Here is a 21694-nt window from a genome sequence, read left to right on the forward strand (position 1 = left end):
CATCAGTTTAATTTGCTGTCTACTTGGTATATCTTTTAGATTGCAAGTTAACATGCTTTGCAAGTATTTAAAGACATAATTAAGAAAGTATATTTAAAGTTAATTATTCACTGCTTCAGTAATATCTTTATTTACATCCTGATTTCTTTGTACATCCTTTAGGCCAGGCACGATTAAGAAGTTCAATTGAGAGACTGTCAAAATCATTAATTTTCTGTGGTGTTTGAATAACTGGGTTGGCCCCTTAAGCAGATTGTTCAATATTGCTTCTCAGATCCAGGGCTTGCTGTCAGAACGCACCAACTCTCAAAGGAGGAGATAGCTGTGGAGCTTTTGGGCTATACTGTAGGAATGCAATTTGTTTGTTCAGCAAAGCATGGCAGCTAAACCAATAGGATTGTGTGTTGTAGAGCCGTTATCAGGCCATGTTGTAAAGCTCTGAGGAATGTATAATGCTGAAATAAATTAAAATGAAATTTCTTTTGCCTCTAGATATTTTTAAATTCAGATACAATCCGGCTGGGAAATCTACCGACCGGCTCCTTTGCATCTTCTTCTCCCAGCTCCTCAAACTCTCGACAGACTGTGTACGAACTCTGTGTCTGCCCCAATGGCAAACTTTACCTTTCTCCAGCAGGAGTAAGTTCCACCTGCCAGTCCAGTAGCAACATCTGCTTGTGGAACTGAAGTGACTGATTCCTCCTCACACCAGAATAGCCTTTTGTTCCCGTCCGTCTGCTTCACAGTTCTGCTCGGTTTCCCTTGTGATCAGTCCAGAGCATCTTCAAACGGTCCACGGAGCAACTTCTTCCAGTGTAAGCAGAGATTTGCTGCCACCTCCTCTTGCGATTTCCTGAACTGCTCAGCAGAGGGAGGGACACAGCAGCGGATAAAAACATCTTCAAAAGGAAAATCGGATCAAAACTCTTGCTGGAAAGGGAGAATAACATAGGTGCCTTTGCTACAAGAAGTGAAGCACATAGTTGTAGGTTTTTTTGTTTGTTTGTTTGTTTTGCAGGATCTGGATATGAACTGCACATACACATTGCATAGATGAAATTCCCAGTATCTGGTGGCAAGATAAAATGGTTAAACCCTGTCAGACACTAATCCTACAGTTTGAAAGCACAATTTTTCATTCATCTTTTTGGATGTAAACTTTTATCCCTGAATTTTAAAATTTTGAAGCATTATGATGTGCTTGCTTTACTAAAAAAAAATAATTAAATTCAATACATGGTTTTTAACAAAACACAAAAATAAGACAGAATCCCTTCTTGAGTTCTGTTTCTTTCAATTCGATGTGTTGTTACTCTTTGTCTACTAAGTCTAGAATTTTGTACATTAGGTAATTTTGAAAGCACTCAGCAATATAATCCCAGAAGTAACAAAATGCCATTATATTGTCATCTGTCAGATCTGGACGGCCTTATGTATTGACTTGGCTATTGCATGTGAAATATTTGCTTTGGAAAAAAACATCAAGCATATTGCAATATAAGATAGGATTATTAGAGACATGCTGGTGTTGGGGAATCATGTGGAATCCAGATGCCATTTTTAGAAGGTCCGCATGCTGTCCTTTCTGGGGCAGCTGGTATGCTAGGGTTCTGGTTTGCTCCATTCACTTTGTACTATCTACCGGATTCTGACTGCTTCAACTACAGCATCCTCTAAATAAGTATTAAGGTGAGGCATAATGCTGAGAACGGATTCACTTTCCATTGAGGTAGCATTATCAAAATGATCCACTTATTTTATTTGAGGCTAAGGTTAAAGGACACTAAAATTTAAATTAAAAGGCCTTGATTTAAACAGCAAAAAAAAAAAATGTTAATGTGAAAAATGTATTTCCTCTATTACGGTGGTATTTTTAAGGTAGTCATATTTCCTTTTGGCTGTTAATATTTAACTACTTTTATTACACTGTTAAACTATTTGACATTAAAGTCATAGTTTCTTCTATTCTCCACCTGTATATTAGCTCCTAATAAATCACTCCAGAATGCGGTAGATTGGTTTGTCACAACATTAATTCAAATTCTTGAAACTTATACACTCCAATATGTAAATCCCTATTAAACATTTCCTTTTATGGGACAATGGCTTGGTTGGGGTAAGGTAAGTCTGTACATTTTCATATTTCGATCAATCATTCCCCCATGCAAACAAGTAGTACGTATGTGCAAGTTTTCTTGGAGAGAATCCTAAATGTAGAACCTTCAGAATTCAAGTCCTACAGCACAGAAGAAAGTGAGAGATTAACTTCCAAAAGTAACTTAGCTGACCGTGAGCAAACTGGGTAATGAAATCAGCAAAATGAGAATTGTGTTTTTAGATAATATATCATTTCAAATCATTGCAAAGCCTCTGGTTCACTGAATCTATTTGATATTCAGCAAAAGGGTTTGATAGCTAGTTCACATTCACTGTTTAAAATAAAACTTGTGCTTTGAAGTTATACAAACCTTTAGGTCCACTAAAAAGGAATTAAGATGTGCACCAGTTTAAAAGGTTACAACAGAATTTACATAAAACATTATTCAACATGAGACATTCTCATATTTGTCTTAAAAATACATTAAGTATAAGATTTATGATTTCTAAAACAACTGTGTTAACTATATATAGAATTTTGAGTAAAGCAGTAAATATTGATTTGTATTCAAGTTCTTACTATCTCTAAATTAAGGTGATTAGAAAGTTTCTTCATCAAATAGGAATACTTATTTTGACTAGTAACTATCTAACCTCAGCCACGTCTTCACCTAATTAATGGCTGGGAGTCTCCAGGTTCCAACTCACTCAACTTTATAACTGAAGTACTAAAATGCATGTCCCTTTTCAGCTCTAACATTTTGTTATTCCAGGATCAAATATAGAAAGTGAAAAAGACCACTGAAATTGTCAGTCTCAAGTCAGACAAGAAAAAATAAAATGAAACAAAAAGGGTATGAGAAAAATTTCCAAGGAGAAGCTGCCCAATCTTTAATTCAGATGCTTTTTGAACCAGTATAAACCCATAGTAAGTAATTTATCATTCTCAGAGGTGTAAACTGTTCACATGATGGAAAGAAATTTGAATGTAATTTTTTTAAAAATGATACAAATGACTAAAGCAGCACTGATTATTTAGCTCAACTGTATGGATTTCCAATCATGAGCTTACATGTCTATTGTAACATTAGATGATTATGTCTAAATGTTCGACTTCTTTATCAGAAAAAAACTAAGTTCCATTAACAGAGGTACCTTATTGGCAGAATTATCAGAAAAGTTGAGTATCCATGCTACCATGTTTTTAAATGCTACCATTTGCATATAAATGCCTTTGTTTACTTACATGGTACAAATCTCATCTCTAAATCACTCAGAAGCAATTCTTTTCATAGACACTGCATGGACTCTCCCAAGCTAGCTTATGAACATACAGTTATTATCGTAATAACTATACTCAGTTTAGCCCAGGTAGACAACAAGGCCAGAAGAATGTGTTTAGCAGTATTCCTAGTGTTTAAATCCCCACTCAGGAATACAAAAGGAAACATAATATGTATTTTTCACTTTGGTGAAGGGTGGGGTGGAGAATAAAAATGAGATGTAGATAAAATATTCTTTTGTTTCAAAATATTTTAGGCAAAACTTCAACAAAATACTTTTAAACCTTCTCATTTTGGTAGAAGCTCCAAGATTTCTACCCTATACTTAGATGTTATCTTTTTGCTAGGTATAAAATTATAAGCTAGTGCATAATTATTTCAGGATGTAAGACAGCTATACACTTACATTTTTCTGGTAATTTTGAAGTCTTAAATTATAGTAACCTAAATCTCTGGAAATGGAGCCAGGATGTCTAATCTTCTGCCTCCAGCAAATCATGTAATTTTTTTTCAAGAAGTATGTTTAATTTTACTGATCATAGTACAAAATCTTTGATCATTTTCATCTCTAAATTTTGATTTTAGGGAAATCAACTTTTTCTTCTCAGTTATAGCTGACTATGAATACCAAAATGCAAATCCTTCTAGCATCTTGCACTCTATCCCTATAACTTTTCTCTTAATTTCATTTTTTTTACTCAAATCATTTGAATATCAACACCCGTTTGGGAAAACTAGGCGTGATTGATGAGCTTTATTATATAGTTAATCTTGGAAAGGAACAAACTTGAAATGGCAATATATGAACAACATAATTACAAAGTGTGAACATTTTGAAAAAAACTAAGTTCCATTTTGCTATTATCCCCATTCTGGCAAGCAGCATCAATGTTCTAATAATTTAATCACAGACATCAGTTGTTCAAATTTTTTAACCTTTATATCAGATTTCTCCCATATTCTACCATATGGTGATTTAAATATTACCTCAGCTTACAATAATGTTAAATGACATAAAATTTAAATAATTGTCATTACAAGCATGCTATCTTTCAGAGGTGGCAGTAACCAGGAGAGTGTCTAATGCATGTAATTCTATCTTTTACACCAGATCATTTCAATATCACTCTCAATTAGAAGAATTGAGGATATTTAATGGCCAAATTATCTATTCACAACCATCAGAATTAGTCATTTTTGAGTTTTATATTAGTGAAGTCTAATCACCTTATTCTAATAGCTTTGGCCTAATCTGAATCAGTCTAATCATTAAACCATACTTAAAGATACTTAGAGAAATTATTTGCTCTATATACTAAGACATACTGTAATAAATATTAGAAACTACCACAAGAGAATACTGTATTTTCATTCCTTTTTAATAACCTGTTGAGTGACCTCTTTAAACATTGTACATCACTTTATAGTCAAGTTCATTACTTCCTTAAATGTCAAAGACCAAAGAATGGGATTTCTATGGTATTTAATTCTACAACACTGCTCACTTATTTCAAACGATTAAAAGGAATTATGAGATAAGCATCCTCCTTGCAGAATTCTGAGCTGTAGGCATTCATGAGCATTCTTAGAGGGAAAACTGCTTGTTAAATGGCCCACTTATTTTTCAATACGTGCATCATATACCCTTTGGTATTCCTATAATGTGTTTACGAAGACTGTATCTTAAAGTAGGGCAAGGATGGGTTTACTCAGCTGGGTAATAACATTGTTTGCAAAAAATTCTTTATAGAATAAGTTTGAAGTAGATTTAGAACCAGAGGGCTATTTTTATTTTCTACATGTTACCTGATGTGTCGCCACTCTTTGGAGAAAGCCAATGGAAATCATTAAAAGGAATGAGGTCAAATGAACTGAGATTCTTTTTCAGTCAGTATCTCATTTGTTTCAATATTTATAAATAAAAGCCAAACAGGGTTAAAGATGTGCAAGGACATTCACTAACAATGGAGATATGTAATTTGGAGTCTGGGTGTCGTTATTTATACAATTCTTTAAATCAGGTCCACTATTCATTTATTTTGTTTTGTAACTTTCATGTAAATGTTTTCTTGTATATATGAAAAATGGAACTATTTTCTTACACACACTATGCAATATGTTTGTAAAATTGCAATATTACCAAAATTACAAAAGCTGTGCTTTTGTACTCTATCTTGCTCTATGTAAATCAATCTTTTTTCTATTTAAATGGACTGTCTGTCCTATAAACTGTAGATAACATATCTATTCAAAAATCAGTCTATTGTATCTTTTGTTTAGTTTGGGGTGGTTTGGGGTGTACTTTTGTGGGAAAATCCAGCAAAATTTCGGCAGTTGGGGACTTTTTTCCTCTCTCTAATGAGAGTTTTCAAAGCATGCACTGAGCTCATATAATTTAAGATCTCTCCTGTAACTCTTGTATTTTGTCCTAATTTTGGTGCTACTGTGTAACCATGATTAAATGTGATAGTCAAAACAGAGGATCAAAATTCATATGCTATTATTTCATTTATTTATTCCAAAAAAATGGAAAGCGGAGGTACATGAGGATTATGTAGGTAATTATTTTGATCACTTATGCTTCATACTTTTACAAAAAATATTTTACACTTGATAAAGACGCTTCTTTTATGGCAGACTGCATCCAGTGTTCTCTTTAAATATATAACCAATGAAACTGAAGAGTTCATAATTGATTTATGAGTAATGATTACTACCTTCTACCAGAAGATAAGCTAATAATTTATCTTTTCTGGAATCAGATTGTTGCATTACAGTTTTATTACACTTTTATTTTTATATATGCAAACATTTGCATATGCATCAAAATGCATGCGCAAATTCTCATACGTATGCTACATGCAATATAAATGCAGCATTTACCTATTTGATGCATTTCTCCATTTTCTCATTATGTTGACTATATCAAGAAATGCCATAGAGAATTAAGTGGGCTTCACTATGTTTTATAAATATAATCAATACAATGCTATAAGTCTGAGTGATACTGTTACTCATAGGTTATAAAAAATTTGACACTAAGATTTTTTTAAAGTCATTTCTGTGTTTCCTTTCTGTCCAAAAATTTCTATGCTTGTCCAATTATTGTAAGTAATAGAAACAAAACATTTTACTGCACATGAAAACTTTCTCAATTCTGAATAGAACACAAATCAGTATGTGTTTGAGAAGTAACATTCTAATACTTTAACCACCAGCAATGTTTGACCTGGCTGCAAAACATGCAATCAAATTCTCACATATTTGTATCTATCAAGTCTGTAAGTCGTTTACCACAAAGCCCAAGATTTTATCATTGACAAGGATGATGCAGGAAGAAGCAGTATTTGTCTGTACTCAAAACATCTTTGACCAACAATCTTATGTCACTCAACACTAGACATGTGTACTACACCAAATGGATATATAACAATTCAATCATCACATTAACTGGAATTACTTTAGAACCCATGGAGTAATGTCTCAGTCCTACAAGAATTTCATCCAGTGTCTGACCTTAATCCCAAGTAGAAAGAGCTCATGGTTATTCAGATTTCTGTCTGGCTGGGCAAGAAGCTGGTATAGCTTCTTCTTTGGAGGAATACTTTGCTACAGTGACTGACAGAATCCAAGAAGACAGTTTGTTACGTTTTTAATTTGTTATATTTACAAAGACACAAATGAAGGACAGGATGAAGGTTTGTAAGGGTCTGCATTGTTTTCAGTTGTGTGGTGCATGGCACTAATGCAGAAGCTCTCCCACCCTCAAACAGCAAGAATTTAATAGAACTTTCATCCCATAGACATGAACAAGTACTAACTGAATCACCTTTGTATTCCACAGCAGAGTGGAGGAAAGCAAGAGAGTTCCAAGCTTCTGATCACAGCTTGGGTGTTCTGCTGATCAGTCCCATCTAGGAGGCCAGGAAAGTCATTGCAACAAAAAGACATTCCTGTCACTCAGGAAATGAGAATCTTGGGAGATCTATTTTGGAAACTATGTCCAAGAATAGATGGAATGGAGGCAATGAAGGTTTCTTTGAGGCCATTGTTATTAGTGTTTTAGGAGTTCTATGCTGAGCAAAAAGGCTTTTTTGGGGTCACAAGAGAATTTGAGGAAACACTAATTCTCACTACCTCTGAATAAGAGACATGACTTGTCAAGAAAGCAGGCTTCGTGGTAATAGAAAAATTTTGCTATTATAGTACTGTTACAATTTTTAGAAAGTTAAATTTGTACAGCTATTTTAAAAATACATTCTAATAATCATCTGAAATTCCTGAAGATGCAAATTGAGGCTTTTTGCATCTTTCAAAAAGAAGACCATGGTTACTAAAAGGTGAAAAGGTTTAAATATCAGATAAAATATCTAGTAAAGCACTTTCTCAGAACAAACCCAGTCCATCCTCTCTGCTTACTGATAGAATTCAATTGTGACGTTAAAATGAATAAACTGGATGGTTTATAAAGTGGCACTTACAAAATTTTGTAAGCTACAATCAGATGTCAGTACAAATGTTATCTATATAAGCTGTAATTATAATATTACATCTTGCGTAATAGGTGGCATTTAATTACTATGATTAGTTTAATAAATTTAATTGTTACTTAAAATTAAATGTATATTTATGTTTCTAGAAAATAAGATTACAGAGAAAGTTGATAAGTCATTCATTATTCTCATCATTTCAAAAAATAGACAAATATAATTTCATACTTTAAACAATTCTATAGGTCAAATCTAAAGAATGTGAGGGAGTCTTCAAGTAGCTCATGGAAAATGTGCATTATGAGAAAAATTTATGAGTTTCCAATTTATTGCACCAAAATTATCCTTTAATGTTATTTTTTCACAATATTTCCTGAAGTGTCATGGCTTTATTTCCTAAACATTTATTAATGCATCAAAAAATGCCTTACATTTATGAAAATTTTAATACTAAATTTAAGCAAAATTTCTCTTTTCCCAAGTATTTTAGAGGTAGCATGCTACCACCTGCTGACGCTTCCTGAGTGTGCACAGGAATGGGCATGGGCCAGGTTGCATCTGAGCTAAATTCAGTCAACAGTCAGGCTGGGTGAGTCTACTATTAGAAACTAGGAACCCAATGCAGGTCTTGAACCATTGCCTGCTGCCTTCAGGGATCAGAGCAGCAAGAAGCTGGAATTGAGACAGAGCCAAGACTCAATTGGTAGGCCAAAAGCCCATCTCCTCTCATCAATTCCAAACACTTACAGAAGATACAGTGGTGGTGTTTACATTTCTGTGAAGCATATGGATATCATGTATATTGTAACTCATTAGGATATGTGCACAATGCCCAAGATATGAATATCAAATATGTCAAAAAGATTTGTGAACCTGCCAGGCTTTAAGGAGTGTTCCTACTGTGCAGTTATTATGAAAATTATATAACTATATTGATTTTATAATGAAGAAATTTAACAATTTAGAAAGAATTATAAGTGGAAATTTTGGTAAGAGTTCATGCCACTTAAAGTTTAAGAACATGATGAACTCAGTGCCTTACTGCACTCCAGAACTGGTTAGAAGTGTCTAAATTCACTGGCTACCACAGCTGTGAGATGTGGAAAATCAAAAGTATCTATTATCTCTCAAAATTAAGTAAGGAAATATAAAACTTCAGAGAGACAAAATCAAAATTCCAAAAAGATATAGGACTTGCTTATTCTGTCACCCTGATAACAGAATTAGATTCTATGTAATATCTTGATACATAATCTATGGTTCATATTGAATTTCACTGTCTTGCTGTCTAACAGTTTTGAAATTGTAACACTTGATGAAACTCAATATGTAAAAGTAGGCTGAATGATTTGCATTTAACACAGTGGATTACATCTTTAGTATGCCAGAAACTATATTGGCATAACAGATCTCTGTCCCAAGTACCCTGCTTCTGATCTTGCCCAGGCTAATATACTTGGGGAAGCAGTGCGTAAAAGATCAATTGATTGTATTGCTGTCACTCATGTGGAGATGCTGATTGCATTCTAGGCTCCTGGCTTAGCCTCCTGCAACCCCAACCATTATGGCTATTTCGGGCGTGAACCAGCCATTCAAAGATCTTTGTATTATTCTCCCCATCTCTCTGCTTCTTCTCCATCTCCAACTCTGCCTTTCAAATCAATCCATATATCCTTTAAAAAGCCGACTAGAAGTTCTAACAAATTGCAGTTTCAAAGCAAACGATTAAAAAGGTGAGAAATAATTTCCTTTCAATTTTCAAAGTCTAGTTTACTTTCTACTGTGATCCATTCTACCTATTGAGGTCATAAAATTTCCAGCAGTAAAATGGATTTAAACTATAAGGACATTATTAAACCAGAACCAAAACATCAGATTTGAATTGTATGCAATAAACACAATTCAATGAATTGTATACTCCAGAACTAAGTGAGAGGTACTGATAATCTGCGATTGTAATGAATCACTGTTTGTGTGCCTACTGATCAATTAAAAGGATGATCAAATTGGAACACTACATTCAGGATGATTATAGAAATCAATTCAAACTCTGAGAAGAGTTGTACTGATAATATTGTTACAGCTTTGGACTGGTTATGTAAAATCTGCTCTATTTTAGCAATGAGGATACCTCAAAATCAAATTTAACAGTAGGTCTGGTTCTTGCAATTTTAAAATTTGAATAGATTTTAGCTGCATTAATGTTATCATAGCACCATTCAAGATTTTCTTTGGTGTATAGGATTTAATTCTCATGCAGAACAGTGTGCTGAAAGTAATGAGAAATAGAGATTGCAAGTTGTCGAACATCTGATAAGTTATGACCCATTATGTAATTCAAAAGGCACAATCAAATTATCTTCATTATGCAAATTGCCTAAGCTATGAATAACAATGTATTTGACAATCTACTCTGCTAAGATTGACATGAATAACATATCTTGGGCCAAGCATATTTTAGTATATACAGAATTAAAGTAACTTATGCTTTTAAATTGCTCGCTATTTCTTAAGATAAACTGATCAGTTTTATGTACAAAATGGGTCTTTTACAAGGAGTTAGTATTTAGCGTTTCAGTGCATTCATCTGCTCATTTATCAGAAGCACAATGAAGTCCTCCTCATATCTAGGCTCGGTGAGAGAGCAATGATAAAGACAAAGAGACAAGACCATGACTCTAATGGACCTTCTGGGCTTACAGCAGGATTAGACCAGAAATAATGTAAAGATAATTAGAAAAGATTACAAAGATCAGAAAGATTCTAACAAGAAAAGCAATAAGACAGTGACCAAAATCTCACTATAAGAAAACCACCACAAGATCAAATCTTGTGCAGTCACAAAACCATGTAATATACCATGTGATATTCTGCAATGGATATGCTCTGACCCCATCTGTGAATACTAGGGAGTCATGAGACAGCCACTGATCAGCACCTAGGAACGTTATCATTTCAGAAACAAACATACTGCATGAAAATGCAAAAACTAATGTTCATTACAGTTTTTAAATTTACAATTGCAATTAGGTCATAAAATCATGTCACTGCTTCGAGCACATTCATATTCACACCTTTTGGCCTTAAACTACCTATACACTGATGCTTATTACCAAAGATTTTTCAACTCCTATAGATGGGGCTTTAATGAGAAAAAGCAATGGACTTTTATGTTGTTTTATAAAAAGAGGCAATGCAATTTACTCTGGATTCTGGTTGTCACACCCTAAAAAAAAAAAAAATCACACCATTGTCATCTTAAATGAAGAACTTCTGAGATGCTTTTCTTTTTAAGATTTATTTCATTATCTGAAGAGTAGAGTTAGGGGGAGGGGGAGGATGAAGTCTTGGATCCAATCATTCACTCTCCAAATGACCAAAACTATTGTTGCTGGACCAGGCTGAAGCCAGGAGCTTCTTTTGGTTTCCCACAGGGGGCACAATCACTTGGGCCACCTGATGCAAGACTAAATGCAAAAAAGTTTAGAGCAACATTTGAATATATTCTCCAAAATGTGTGGCTCTTTTTAACATAGCTTATCCTCATGTTTTCAAATTAAATGCCATTTTGAGAAAGTCAGAGAAAGCTGGCCATTTAACTGCAATATCTTAGTCTTATTAATCTAGGAGTAGGAGGTATATGTAATCCAAACATGTTAAGGCAAAGAATCAATCAAAAGAAAATATTTATAAATTTGGCCCTACAATGACCTTCCATTCACACAGTATTATAGAACTTAATTTAAGGAATTGCCAATGTCTGATTACCAATGTGATGTGATCACTTGTTACTCATAAAACATAATCTCCTCAAAGTATTATTATATAAACTAGATTATACTTTGAAAATTACCAGAAATATAACTAAAAATTATGTAATGACTGAAGTCAATTATTTTAAATAATTTGACTTAAATATAAATCTAGTATTTGAACATATGGTGCCTTGCATGAAAAATTCAATCTATTGAATATATACAGCTGATTTCTGTCAAATGAGTTTTCTATCTCAATCCATGATGTTTGGATTAGTCTAAATTTTTTAATTACTTAATATTTTAAAAAGCAGAAGGAAAATATAGCTGAAAATGTGGATTATTCACTATTTTAACAAATTAAAATTTTTTATCTTACATTCTGAAGATATTGAGTTAAGTCTAATCCTTAAAAAGTTTTTGCTTAATTATTTGTGCTTTCCTCTATGCTTATCAAATTAGATTTCCTTAGTAAACTGTCCCAGTCATATCTTAAATATACTCTAAACAAATCCTAAACATGTATTTCTAGAAGCAAAGAATGACTACAGTAACAAAACCAGGCTGCATTCTACAAACCAAAATTATATTTCCCTAGCACAAAGTATTTATTGGAATAAATTTTAGGTAGGTGTCATTAGTAATTGCAAAACTACTAAAAATTACTTGCATCTCACTTTTCAATTCTACCATTAATGACAAATTTTTAATAAAAATTGGAACAAATTAAGTTATAAGAATATGCAGAGTTAACTTCCTACTTAAAAATATAAAAAGAACTCAGTAATAATGTTCACCCCAAATTTATGTAATCTGGTACATTTTGATTCCCAGTAGGACATTTCCAATCAGTATGTAAACTGCTACCAATGTAACATCGGATGCTGTGTGCTTTCTCACGATTATCATTCTGGCCTATAGGAAAAACATTGCATTTATTGCAATCTTAACATTGTTCTTGGTTTTCTGTTTTCTTACCATTATGGCTAAACATTTTACATGTTTGTAAAAGCAGTGTTGAATTTTTACTACTTCTATGTACTAGAGTACATTTTGTATAAAAACACAAAATTTATTCACATATAATTCAAGTACTATAAAAACTTGGCAACAGAACTGTGCTTTTTAGAATATAATTTATATTACTATATCGTGTCATGATTTCATGGTGTATAACTTTCAGATATTTTTATCCTATATTTTAAAAGTATCAGTTGCACCAAGTCACTTTAAGATATTAATATTTGAATAGAATTCTACATATTATATCCCTTTAGAAAATGCTTCCAATATACATGTAAATACTGTAAAAATGCTAAATGTACATCACATTAATTAACAAAAATATTTAGTCTAAACTGCAAGCATGGTATTTTATCCTGGAGAGATGGATTTTACAATTATAATTTTTACTATTTTAGGAAAAATGCTGTTTTGGGAAGGGAAAAATTACCAAAAATAAAGGTCAAAACCCCTACCAAAGGAAATAATAAATGATCAGAATATGAACTGAGCATATATGTATTTTAATTATAATAATTTTTTTAGCTTCATTAAACTAAAGATGCTCTACAAATGTTCATTTTCCTCTATTAATTTTTGTATAGCAATCTGCATGCAGAAACCACTGTTTTTTCATCTCTATTCAGTCTAGGATAAAAAAGAAAAAATTCTTTAATTCATACTATGTTGAGTCATTTTTCAATTATTCATTAGACACTATTTCTGCAAAGACATAAAGATTGTGAGGAAAAATGTTGTATGGCGAATACCCTAAATGAAACTTGAGATTAACAATGAAAACTATAGAAAAGAATGGAACATAGTATCAGATAAACTTCTTTTTCAAAAGCCTCTAACATGTGCAGTTTACCTCAAGAGGAAAATAGGTTTTTCAGTTACTCCCAGTTAAGGGAACAGAGAAATGCTTTTCAGAAAACATATTCAATATGTTATGGGAAAAAGCAATCAGGCCTCGGCTGCTCTCCCATGGACAGCCATTTCACCAGAGACGAGCTTGGTAAGAGGAAAGTGGCTTATGTCAAGAAGGTGGCAGTCTGTAAGAGATTTTAGAGCACAAAATGTGCCCTTTCCCTCTCCCAACAAAGCATCAAAGGAGTTTTTAAAGGGAAAAGGTAGTGACAGGTAGAAGAGAAACAGAAGCAGAATCTCAGGCTTTTCCCTGATGGTCCATTTGGGAAAAGGCAGAGTTTGGGTCAGGTCCAAGTTTCTTGATGATGAAGCTCAGCTATTTGCAGTTGGCGGTTGCATACTTCCTTAGCAAGGGGGTAAAGTCTGCCATTCAAAACCATCTCCTGTCATGAAGATCCTGAAATTCTTACGCAAATGCTATTCATTAATCACTGGCAATGTCCAACACCAGCAGCTAGCCCTTGTCAGCCAAAGTAAACATCATGAACCGAGATAATGACTCAACAAAAGAACACAATGTGACATGATTATTGGACGGTGAGGATGGTGAGATCAATAAAATGCCAGAGAAGCATTCAGAATGACTGTACTCCAAACCACAAAGACAGAATCACATTAAAAACACACAAAAAAATCTTGTTCTTGACACAGACTAGAAATTTTGCAGGAGATAGAAATAGTTAAGAAAAAAATAAGAATTCAATATCATTTTTTTAAATGCAGGGAAGGGAGATTTAGCAAGGCAGAAATTTGAGTTAAAAAACAAATCTGGAAATAATCAGACCAAAACAAAGAGTAATAAACAGTAATTATATGAGATCTATAGGTTCCAGATACATATGTTTTAGCAGTTCCTGAAGTAGTGGAAAAAATAATTTAGAAGACTTCTTTGATAAAGTAGTTGCAGAAAATTTCCCTTGTGTGAATAAATGGTCAACCAACTATACCAAGTACACAAACCTTCAACAGACATGGTCAGTAAGGTCTCCACAATGACACATCATAGTCAATGTTTTAGAAGTAAAACAAAGGTACTAAAATGTGCCAAAAGAAATGCAGCTTACCTTTAAAGGAACTCTAATTAGATTGACAGGTAGTTGCTCATTAGAAACCCAAGTGAGAAGAGAATTGACTCATCTAAGATTCCTGTGTGGGTTCTGGCTCATGTCCCAGATACTTTATTTCCAATCCAGCTCCCTGCTTATTGCATGGAAAGTAATGGAGGATTGCACACGTGCTGTGGTCTCCACACTGACACAGAGATGCAGGGGAAGCTCCTGGTCTCAACCTGGCCCAGCCCAAGCTGTTGCAGCAATACTAGAAATGAACCAGCAGATGGACGCTTGCTCTCTCTCTCGCTCTCACTCTGTCCCCACTCCAACTCTGCCTTTCAAAAACAAACAAACAAACAAACAAAAAAACATAAAAAACTGTCAATCCAGAATATTCTGTCCAGTGAAATTATCATTGGTGTATGAAGGCAAGATTCAAATCTTCCAAAACAGAAGCTAAAGAAGCATTTTTCACCACCTGGCCAATCTTACAAACAGTACTTATGGATGTGCTATCTACAGAAACAGAGAGATAATCAGCATCAAGAATTAAGGCAGAAAATCTCCTAGTAAAAGGTACAAAAAAGAACCAAAAGAAACAATATTTACTGGAAGATGGATAGACCAAATGATTACTTTTCAATAACTTTGAATGTAAGTCAACTAAGATTTCCAATTAAAAGAAATAGACTGGCTGAGTAGGTTTAAAAAGGAATTCAATAACAACAATACAAAATGAGCAGACTAGCCATCAGCCAAAATAAACGTTGTCTAACCGAAGTCTGCTAGAAAAGACATTGAACAGCATTGTTTAATAATTAAAAGACTAATTCAACAGGAGGATATGACTGTAGTACAGATGTACACACCCAATACTGCACACCAGGTATTTAAAAAACCTATGTTAATGGTCGGTCCTAAAGGGAGCCATAGGCTCCAATACCTAATGGTGAATTTCAACATCCCACTTTGACCGGTGGACAAAGAAACTGGTTGAGAAAGATTCAACACAGAAAAAGAGCTGCAGTACACTGTGAAGCAGGTGGGCCTAATTGATACTATCAGCTGCAAAATATGCATTCTTCCCACCAAGGCACAAACGTTATTGTAGGGTAGACCATATGCTAAGCCATAAAATAAGTCAAAAAAGAAAAAAGACAAAGGAAAACTAAAAAAAGTGCTCTGTATCTTTTCTAAAGAAAATAGATTGAAGTTGGAAATTAAAAATATTAGAAAGCTCTAGAAATATGAAAATACATGGAAACAAACAAAAATATCCTGAATGAGCGGTGGGTCACAGAAGGAATCTGAAGTCAAAACATCCCTGGAAAAAATTGATAACAAGATCTATGCAATACAAAAATGTAAGTGCCAACATCAGGAAATAGAAACAATGAATCTCCAAGACACAGAAAACAAACCAAACCCCACATTAGTGTGAGTAGATAAAATTACACAAAAATCTACAAAAATCTGTGCAATAAATTCAGTTTTATGATAAACCAAAATATATGAACTATTTGCCCAATTAACTGAAAAAGGATAAGACCAAAATGAATACATTCAAAGGCAAAAAATATGTCACAGATATGACAGAAACAAAGAACTGTGAGTGACTATAAAAAGCTGTGTGTAACAAACTGGAAAACTAAAGTAGGTAATTTTCTGGAAACTATTTACCAATATTGAGTTAACAAAGACACAAAAAACTGAAACAGATGAACAATCAAGATGGATACTGAGTCAGCACTAAACATCCCCCAACAATCAAGTTCTAGGACTAGAATTGATTGAATTTTAACAAATTAAGAAATTAGCTCGTCTCAGTTCTTAAACTCCTCAAAACCAGTGAGGGACAGGGAATCAATTTATCTCCTCTGAGGACAGTATCACCTCAGTTTCAAAATCCCAAAAATTAGAAAAGAGAACTAAAGACGAATATCCCTAATGGACACAGATGTAATAATCTTCAACAAAATACTAGTCACCTGAAACTTAATGATGTATCAAAAAGAACAAACAGCTTTACCAAGTGGGATATATCCCAGGTATAAACTGATGGTAGGACACACATAAATCAAGAAACACGACGCGTCACACTGAATAAAAACTTATGATCATCTAAATAGAAGCAGAGAGCATTTTAAAAATAGGACAACCTTTCATTGCAGGCATAGAGGGAAAATTAAGTATAGAAGAAATATATATCAATACAATCAAGTAAATATATGACAATCCACAGCCAACACCATAAAGAATGGGGAGAAGTTGGAAGCACTTCCACCATCAACCAGGTGTCCACTCTCACTTTAGTTTCAAGACACAAGAGCCTCAAGGAAATTAAAAGAAATAAAATGGACGCTGCTTTGGAAAGGAGGAAGTCAAATTATATCATTTGCAAATGACATGATTCTATAAAATAGAGCTACCAAATAATTTCATTAAAATGCTTTTTGAATGCCTAAGGGAGTTTGAAAGTCGGAAGGATATAGACCAACATGAAAATACTAGCATCATTTGTGTATATAAAGTCATGGGTGAGAAAGAATCCTTAGTTATAGACTAAGGCCTGAGCAGGCATTTTTCAAAGCATGAGATCCAAATGGCCAACACACACATGAACAAATGCTCAGGATTACCAGCCGACAGGAAAACGTGAACAGAAGACCATAACAAGGTTTCACTTACATCCAGTTAAAATGGACACCATCCAAAAACCAAAAATTGAATGGTGGGAAGATATAGGAAAAGACATATCCTAATACATTGTTGCTCAAACCACTGAAAATTGATCCACCATATAAATCATCCATTTTGCTCTGGAGAATATACCCAAAGGAAATGACACCGGCATTTAAAACAAAGCTGTATTCCCAAATGATTCTAATAGCTTAATTCATACTATCTAAAGGATGAAACCAATGCAGATGTTCATTATAACATGACTGTATACAAAAGATTTATAAGTGCACAAGGTAACATAATTCAGCCATTAAAAAAAAAAATGGAACCATGCAGCCAGCACAATGGCATAGTAGGCTAAGCCACCACTTCCCTTGCTGTCTCCAAATGGATGCCTGTTTAGATCCCAGCTTTTCCATTTTCAATCCAGCTCCTTCTTTATGCCCTAAGAAAGCAGTGGAAGATTGCTCAAAGTCATTAGGTTCCTGCGATCACGTGGGAGACGCAGTCAAAACATCTGGCTCAGGACTTGAATTAATTCAGCTCTGATCATTGCAACCATTCTGGGAGTGTGCCAGCAGATGAAGATCTCTGGCCCATCCTTCTCTATGGAAACCTGCCTCTCAAATAAAAAATAAACCTTTGAGAAATGCCGACTTTGGCAAAGATTGTAGGCAATCGTATGGTTAGGGAAATTAGTCATACACACCAAAGGACACTTTTTCTACAACTCATCATTGATAACACATCGAATCGAAGAAAGCATGAGTGTAAGTGACATCCTAACATTTCATCCTTAAAGCCCTTGTTTAGAATCCTGCAGAACCTTCATTTTTTAACACTATTTGTTGACTTCTTGACTAAGCCTTTGATCACAAAATTAAAAGTATGATTTTTTAAAGAGAATTTTGGGAGTTGGGGTAGCAAGCATCATAATGTACTTAAAAATATATATTCTTCCTGTGAAATACGTTCTCTATGTAAATTTTCTAAAATTTTAAGAACTTTTCAAAATGGGGGTGAACCTAGTTAAACACATGAATTAGAAAGACAAATAATGCATTTAATATCACTTCTCATCCAAAGTTCTTTAGCATATCTACTCTTCGTTAAGGTGATCACTGAAACACTTTAAGATTGGCAGATCACGTTCAACTCCTTTAAACCTGTTTTCCAGGGCAATTAAGACTCAATAACCACAAGCTGAAACACAAGAAAGCTCTGGTCAAAACAGACCAAATCTTTATTAAGGAAGCCAGTTACCAAGAAAGCCTATATTGAAAGAATTCGCATGTAATAAACATGTGATCCACTGTTTAACAAATCTATTTGAAAGTTAGAAAATGGAGGACAATGAGATCCTTCTGCTGGTTCAGTCCCCAGTTGGCCACAACATTCAGGGGTGGACCAAGACAAAAGTGGGAACCTGAAACTCCATCAAAGGCTCCCGCAGGGTTGGCAGAGAGGCCTAAGCACTGGGACAATCTTCTGTAGCTTTCCAAGGCCATTAGCAGGGAGCTGGCGCAGACAAAGCTCATCTAGGATGCAAATCACTGCCCATATGAAATACTGCCTTCACAGGTGTGATTTAAACCTCTGCACCACAAGGTCAGCCCCAACTACTTCTATTCAATTTTGAACAATTTATCCAGATATTTGTCAAGTGAGCCAAAATTTGTTTGCATTACAGTTTCAGCTCATGAGAAATTTTATGAATAAGTCAGAACACTTCTTGGGGGGCAGCATAACGAATGACGGAGCAGATAGAGCTGGTCCCTGTGACACTGGCATCATGTATGGGTGTTGGTTTATGACCTGACTTATCCACTTCAAATTCAGCTTCCTGCTAGTAATCAAAGTAAACAAGCAATAGATGGCCCACGTGTTTGGGCCCCTGTTACCCCTATGGGAGACAAGAAGGAGACTCCCAGTATGTGGCTTCAGCCTGCTAGAGAACTGCTCCTTGCTGCCATCTAGAGGATAGAACAGTGAATGAAGATCTCTCTCTACCTCTCCCCATACCACATTCAAAATTTAAAAGAAAAAAACACAAACAACAACAAAAAAACTTCAAAAAGACTTTAAAATGATTCTGGAAAAAACTGTGTTTACCACATGGAGCACCATGAACACTCCTGTAACAATATTGTGAGGCAGAATAAAGCAGTTCCTACAAGTACTGAAATTTCTAAATGTGTAGGCCACTCTCCTACTCATAGGATCACAACTATAGAATGCCCAATCAGCCAAAGTGCAATCCAAAAGGCTTTTAATGGAACCAAAACGGAATCACCCATATTTTACAAAAGTGAAGTAAATTCTCACACAACAAAATGGTCTTCCATGCCATGTCCTTCCCTTGGGAACAATCTTCAGAAACATCTGCTACAACCAACACAGAAACAAATGATCGAAGCTAGGTCCAGTTGGCACGCATCCCAAATGTCACAGGTGGAGAATGCCAGGTTTCTTGGGTGGTCATCTCCCACCCAGAGGTTCACCAGCAAACACACCAACTCTTTTCAAACTTGGCACAAATCTCCAACACACAAAATCCAAACAGTGGTGGTAGAATATTCTGGCTCACCCAGTGTGATGTATCCTACGTTGGAGCCCACTGAATTCTTAACAATATTGGGAAACCAACAACTCGGCACAAGTACCATTTCCTCATAGCAACAAAGCAGTTGAGAAGCCCATGCTGTAGCAGGGTTAGCGGGGAGTCCTTCAGAAAAAACAAAGACTGGTGGTAGTCGCTGGGATGGCCCCCAGAATCCCAGGCAGGAGTTGTGCTCCTTTGGGCCAACTCTGGGGAAGGAGTTTAATTGTCCTTTTCACCTCCACGAAAGAGGCTGTTTGAGGATTCCACCCCAGTATCCAGGCCGACTTGCCAATTTTGTTTGTGGCCAAAATAATTAGGTTGTTGCTACTCACCACTGGACAGCCAATTCATCAGAAACAAGAGTTGATACGAGGGAAGTTGATTTCAAGAAGTCAGCAGTCTTGAGGAAGGAGAGAGTGAGAGATCTCTCATCCACAACGTGCTGCGTTCCTTTCCACCGAGTCAGCAAAAAGAGCTTCTCAAGGGAGAGGGTAGCTGCAGGTGGAAGTCGATACAACGATGAGCCCCGGTAGGCAGGTTTTAAACCTTTTCTCTGATGGTCAATTTGAAAAACCCAGGGAGTCGGCCAGGTGGAAGTTTCTTAATAATAAAGCTCAGCTGTTTGCAGGTGACAGCTGCAGGTTTCCCTCTCAGAAGAGTTTAAGGGAGTCCAAGTGATCTCTTCTCAGTGGATTCCTGAAATGTTCAGGCAGACATTATTATCATTTATCACTGGTGGCACCCAGCACCAGGAGCTACAGTATGAGAACAGAAAGGATGCCTTCATCAGCACTGTAAATGTCCCAAACTCTAGGACAGAAAGGCTGGGTTGTATTTCTAAGCACTTAGACCATTATGTGAAGTTTTGGTTGTGCAAAGCACTTCATATTATTGTTAAGCAAAGTGTCCTAATCATCGCAAGCTTAAGACAAACTTAGCACTTCTTTGAAATAAAAACTATTTCATTGGCTCTGAGATTTTCCCTTTGTTTCAAATGTAGTCTGACATTTTCAATGATTCGCCCTTATGGTACTCATTTTTATTTATTAATTTTTTTAAAGATTTGCTTATTTTTATTGGAAAGTCAGATACACAAAGGAGAGGAGAGACAGAGAGGAAGATCTTCGCTCTGCTGACTCACTCCCCAGGTGGCTGCAGTGGCCGGGCCTGAGCTAATCCAAAGCCAAGAGTCTTCTGGATCTCCCACGTGGGTGCAGAGTCCCAAATGCTTTGGACCGTCCTCGACTGCCTTCCCAGGCCACAAGCAGGGAGCTGGATGGGAAGCGGGTACAAGGGACACAAACCAGTATCCATATGGGACCCGGGTGGTTGCAAGGCAAGGATATTAGCCACTAGGCTACTGAGGTGGGCCCTTTGCTGATTATTTTTATAAAGGAAGATCACCTAGCCATTTGGTAAATATTTAAGAGATGGACATATAAAACTGCATGCTGCACACTAAGTATTGTACATCTAGTCATATTTCCCTTTTTCATAATAGTTCAAGTATTATCTGGTCCCAAGCCTCAGTAATAGAGAATACAGAGAAGTATGAAGGTTAACATTAATAATAAAATTGATAGAGCAGGGCCCGGCGCTGTGGCCTAGCAGCACAAGTCCTCACCTTGCATGCACCAGGATTCCATATGGGCACCGGTTCTAATCCTAGCAGCCCCTGTTTCCCGTCCAGCTTCCTGCTTGTGACCTGGGAAAGCAGTGGAGGAAGACTCAAAGCCTTGGGACCCTGCACCCGTGTGGGAAACCCAGAAGAGGCTCCGGGTTCCTGACTTTGGATGAGCTC

At 35.4% G+C, this 21694-nt stretch overlaps 1 protein-coding gene across 3 annotated transcripts in view; it reads left to right on the forward strand.

Annotated features, from left to right (window-relative positions):
* SGCZ (sarcoglycan zeta) overlaps positions 1-1281 on the forward strand; it is a 336717-nt gene extending 335436 nt beyond the window's left edge. Inside the window, exon 7 of one of the 3 annotated variants that reach the window (XM_040966026.1) lies at positions 493-1281. In XM_040966026.1, the coding sequence (XP_040821960.1) occupies positions 493-687 (195 nt within the window). In that variant the 3' untranslated portion in view covers positions 688-1281. The remainder of the gene's footprint in view (positions 1-492) is intronic. The other 2 variants (XM_040966027.1, XM_040966028.1) reach the window with 2 other exon arrangements.
* Positions 1282-21694: the final 20413 nt, after the last annotated feature.

Source organism: Ochotona curzoniae, unplaced genomic scaffold (assembly GCF_017591425.1).
Source record: "Ochotona curzoniae isolate NIBS_2020 unplaced genomic scaffold, NIBS_Ocur_1.0 scaffold_4505, whole genome shotgun sequence".
Classification (NCBI taxonomy): domain Eukaryota; kingdom Metazoa; phylum Chordata; class Mammalia; order Lagomorpha; family Ochotonidae; genus Ochotona; species Ochotona curzoniae.